Raw genomic sequence first — 5,068 nt, 5'->3', positions numbered from 1 at the left:
CTCCATGAGTCACTTCTTGAGTCTGAGTCCATGTTTGAGATGTAAACCGCTTGTGTTTCACAGCAGTGGGCAAGGGGTCCTCACTGTGGGGACCGGTGGACATGGCAGTCTGGCCCTGGCTCTGCATCAACACCCCTTGTAGAGACAAAATGATGCTGGTGGTGGAACCAGGATGAAAAGCCCCGGTGAGACATCACTTCCACTGACTGGGATGCACGGAGGAGTCTGCAGAGGTCGGGTTGGTGGATGAAGATGCTGCTAAATGGGAAGCAACTTCTGTCACTACGAGTGCACAAGAATAACGAGGATTAATTTCCCCAGTGGAGAACAGCTCTGCAGCCTACAGGCTTCGGGCAAAGACTATGCCAGGTCCACCAGTCCTGGTAGAGCCATTATTGGCACTGGAAACGGAGAGTGAAGCAGCTGTGTACTGGGGGCAAGGGGAGCATCCCTCTTTTCTGATCCTGCGGAGGAGCGTTCGCCATGGTCACGCCATGAGCGTCTTCTCTTGTGAAGGAGAACAGATGATTTTGAAGTGGCCGTCATCAGGGCTGGGAATGGCCCCAGCGCTTCCCATGCTGCATATCCCAGTGTGAGAGGGAGCAGCTCTTTCCCCTATGTGATAGGAGGTGCTGTGGCATGATTTGGTCTCTTGTACAGCAGAGCCGTGTCCGGGGAAGCAGAAGCCACAGGTTTCCACCGGCTCAGGGACCCTGCTGCCAGTGGATCCATCACCAACGCTGCCTGCTTCCACCAGGCGATCTGCAAACAAACTCTGGATTAGCTGAAGGGCTTTTAAGAGCATCAAAGAAATGCTTTGCAGTGCTGCACTAGAGCTGGTCCCAGAACTGGAGAGGACATCCCTGCCCCACTGCTCTGATAAAGCCCACAGCACTGTGCGGTACATAATGCGTCATCGACGTGCTCACACCTCATCCTGCGACCCTGGGAGCTGAGATCTGAGGGGGAGTTGGAAAGTGCCTTGAAGGGAGGCTGGAGGTTCAGCACTAAGGCAGTTGCAGTATTTACACTACGTGGGAAGAGCCTTTGCTCTTGTAGCACGTGCAGATGTGGTGGTGCAGCACAGCACCAGCTCCAGTGAGTGTGATATCCAGCCTGGCTGCCCCGGATGCTCTGCAGGCTGGGTGCTGCTCTTGAAGGGCTCCACTCCATCCTCCAAGATCTGATCAGGCTTGGCAAGGAGTATTAAGACTTTCCTCAGGCCTGGCCAGACCAGGACAACACCGAAAACTGAGGTGAACCTGGCAGCCTCCCTTCAAAGAAAATGTTTGAAGCCACCACGTCCTTTGACCAAAGCTCACAGGAACAGAAGGCAGAGTGCTGGAGCGACTCCCACCCACCCACCAGCTCCTGGGCTTTTTCTCTGTGATTTTTGACATCCAGCGTGACCAAAGCTGATCAGGTAGAGAGATCTTCTTATTTTTAAATAAAAATAAAGGGGAGGCAAGGGGGAGGGAGACTCAAAAGGTCCTTTCTTTGCTGGCATAGCACATGCTATCCTTTCCCCATGCCTTCTCCCCAGAGCAAAGAGGTGTGAAGCCCCTCTTGTTCCAGGGCTAAAACTGTGGGGTTTGATGCCACAAGATAATTTGGTGGAGCAGCTGCATGCCTAGCTTCTTTGAAGGAGTGGGTGGTCTGTGTTACTGCGGTTCTTGCCGGGCAGGGGTTTGCCCCACAGCAGCCCCAGCGCAGCCCCACGTGAAGGAACCCAGAGCTGTGGCTGCTGCAAGAGCCCTGGGTCTCCCTCAGGTGGGTGGCTCATGCTTGGGTTGGCTTTTTGCAAGTTCTCCTCCCCAGAGCTCAACCTCAGATGGGAGTGGTGGTGGTGCAGCCCCAGCCCAGCCCCTCATGGCAGCAGGAAGCTGAGCCTGTGTCTGGGAAAGGGTTACGATGGGGAATGTGGGCATGGGCATTGGGTCCTCCGCTTCCGGGCCCTGAGTGAACCGCACTGTGTCTTGTCTGCGTTCTCTCCCTGTCCCTCTTAGGAACCAGCTCTGCCTTCTGTCACCCACCTGCTCCCCATTCTCTTCCAGTCCCCCCCAGTACAGCCAGCACTCACCTTTGGAGGAGTCGTCCCCACGGTGGCAGGTCCCGGCACTGGCTTGGCAGGAGACCACCTCTCCCTTCCTCCGCAGGTGGGTCCAGCCCAGGAGCAGGGAGCAGATGAGGGCGCAGAGGCAGAGCCCCAGCAGCAGGTACACCACCAGCCATGGCTCCTGCTCCACGCATGCCTTCTGCTCCAGCACAGCCGCGGGCGGCGAGGCTGTGACCAGGGCGGCTGGTGCAGGGGGGGTGGCCACCAAGGCACCCGCTGTGGGCCAGGCAGAGAGATGAGTGAGCTTGGAAATCCCTTGGGTATGTATTTCACCCTATTGACTTTTTGATAGGGAAAGGGTGTTGCTAATGGCACTTGTGTTCTCTGCTCAGAAGGAATTTGAAAGCAGCTGTGCACCTCCTCTGTTCGCTTGTGTTTCTCTTCCAGAGCAAATTCCTGCACGCCGTTCCCACCCTCCTCCCTTCTCCTTGATCACCTCTCAACCCCCAGAGTGGGACTTGCAGATCTTGGGGAAAATAACCTATCATCTCCTGTTTGCCATCCCCAAGGGCTGGATGGATAGAGAGGGGGGGATAGAGCTGCTGCTCCTGCCCCTGGCCGGTATAGCCGAGGGACGGACAGGAAACCACCGCCCTGTGAAAGGGGAAAGGAACTCGCTGCCCTGTCTGGGTGGGGGAACCAGCAGCCAGTTGTTTGGTGGGGAAAACAGGAGAAAGACTCAGCCCCTCTGCTTCGCTTCCCCGCTCCCAGATACCACCCCTGGGGCACAGAGGGGGGTTGCTGCCCCTTCCTTGGCTGCGCCCCACATCCCCACTCTGCCCCCCCCCAGCCTTACTTTCGCAGGACGGGGCGCATTGCTTTGGGTGCTGCCCGCAGACCGTGGTGCAGTTGATGCATCTCTTCAGGAGCTCGTCGTAGTAGAAACCAGCTCTCCTGTTACAGGCCATGGACTCTGTGTGATGGAGGGAGACAAACAAGGAGTCCTCAGCACATCCTGTCATTTGAACACCAGGCCCCCAAAACGCTGCCCTCCCACCAGCCCCCCACCCTGGTGCCTGGGGTTCGCCCAGGCTGCTCTGAACAAGCTCACGGCTCCGATGGACACAAGGTGAGACCTGCGTGTGCTGGAAGCTGTGTCAACCTCTCCAGGGCTGGCAGGGCCACAGGTCCACGGGGCTTTTGGTGCTGTTTGGCCGTGTGATGAGTACTGGGGAAAGGCATCTCCAGTGAGCTGTACGGGGAGGGGACAGTGCAGCCAGATGGGTGTAGCCATACTCACCTGCCACAGCGAGATCAGGGTTGCTGGAGCTGCCCTGGGGCTTGCACGGCTTTTGAAGGGACACTGAAACCTGCCTGAGCGCTGGCTCGGGACCCCGGGGGTGACAATGACCCTCAGCAGGGAGGTGTGACTTGTCACTGCAGGCAGCCCGCTGCAGGACTGGGTCCCCTGACCCTAGGACAGGGTGCAGCAGTCCTAGACTGGGGCTTGCAGGGGAGGCAAGGGGCCATGCACAGGGCTGCCTACGGGGTTTGGGTGCAAAGTGCATCTGTCTGTCGTCTTCCTCCTTACCTGTTATCATTGCACCTTGGTGCCTGCCCCAGCACAGGGCTTGCAGTACAGCCTTGCAAACACAGCTTGAGTTTATAATTATCCACATAAACCGAACCTGCTGTATCTTGAGGCCCTGCCTTGGGAGGATGGGGTGTCACCTATGGGGAGTACAGTGCCGATGCAGCTCTGGGAAGGCTCCCCATGCCCCCAGAAAGCAGAGGTGTGGGGGAGATGGGCAACTTGGTCCTGCTCTGCACAGAGCCGTTGGCAGGGCCACCCCATCACTGCGGCGCTGTCGCGTTCCCTGGCAGTTTTGGCTCGAAGCTCAGTTAAGCTGAGCAGGCTCAGGGCCTGCCCTGTGGCTCATCCCAGGGCCTGATTCCCCCACCCCATCATTGCCCCATCACTGTCTGCCCAGCCCAAGGACAGCCCTGCAGACAACTGCCCCGCGCTGCCCGCCCAGCACTCACCGCACAGGGCAGCACACCTCCTCACTGTGGGCCGGCCGCAGACGAGGCTGCAGGGGATGCACTGGCAGACAAGGCTGTCCCAGTACTCCTGATCAGTGCAGTTGTTCATGGCATCCCACCTGATGTGCGTCCCATCCATGGCTGCAGAACGGGAGGTGAGTAGGTATGGGGTCTGCCCTGCAGCCACTTCATCCCTTGGCTGGACTGGGCCCCCTCGCAGCCGGGGGTGGGGGGGAGGTACCCAGCTGTGCCCCAGCCCTCTCTGGCCCTAGGCTTGGCCAAGAGCATAGAGCAAAATCTGCTTCAGGCTCAGCGATCCCTGCAGCTCCAACCCCTCTGTGAGCACATCCCATGCCAGTTCCTGGGGACGCACGAGGAGACCACCCTGGTTTATGGGTGGCCCCATGTCCTGAGGGCCTGGAGGTGGCTGCAGCTGCTGGAGGGAGTGAGAGCAGTGGGAACCACTCTGGGCTGCTTATTCTTTTCTGAAAAGAACAGAAATTCATCCAGAATCACCCCTGGCAGCGTCGCCTGAAACAGTTTTTGATTCTGGAAACTTCTGAATGTCTCTGTGGTGTCGGGGGGGGGGGGGTGTTATGTGATCTTGTGTGTAATTTCTGACATCTCACTCTGGTGTTCTGGCATCATAATGAAACTCGATTTTGATGTGTAAAACTTCCCTAAGCAGAGGCAGGAGGGCCGTGTCTCTGGGGGAGCTTGAAACACCAGTCTAACCAGCACCAGCTGGGATGCCTGGAGATGGACATGCCCCTGTCCTGGGATGAGCTGTTGGTCCCATCTCCCCCGCCACGCTGCACCCTGTGCCTGTGAGGGCTGGATGTGGTGCCAACAGCACAGGAGCGAGACACTGGCAGCTGGCCTCAGTGGCACAAAAATCTAGCCAAACCCTTCCAATTTCAAGAATTAGCTTGTTAATGAGCACTTACTCATTAGCAACTGAAATATTTG

The 5,068-nt window shown here is 57.8% G+C and overlaps 1 protein-coding gene across 1 annotated transcript; it reads right to left on the bottom strand.

Annotated features, from left to right (window-relative positions):
- Window positions 1–487: 487 nt before the first annotated feature.
- Window positions 488–4,238, bottom strand: TNFRSF13B (TNF receptor superfamily member 13B; the record flags this gene model as incomplete). The annotated part of the gene is made up of 4 exons (XM_084270832.1): window positions 488–762; window positions 2,081–2,332; window positions 2,913–3,029; window positions 4,100–4,238. The coding sequence occupies 4 exons, from the start codon at window positions 4,236–4,238 to the stop codon at window positions 488–490; spliced, it is 783 nt and encodes a 260-aa protein (XP_084126958.1).
- Window positions 4,239–5,068: the final 830 nt, after the last annotated feature.

This window comes from Gallinula chloropus (assembly GCF_964237585.1).
Source record: "Gallinula chloropus genome assembly, chromosome: 15".
Classification (NCBI taxonomy): Eukaryota; Metazoa; Chordata; class Aves; order Gruiformes; family Rallidae; genus Gallinula; species Gallinula chloropus.
This window is presented reverse-complemented; position numbering and strand designations above follow the sequence as displayed.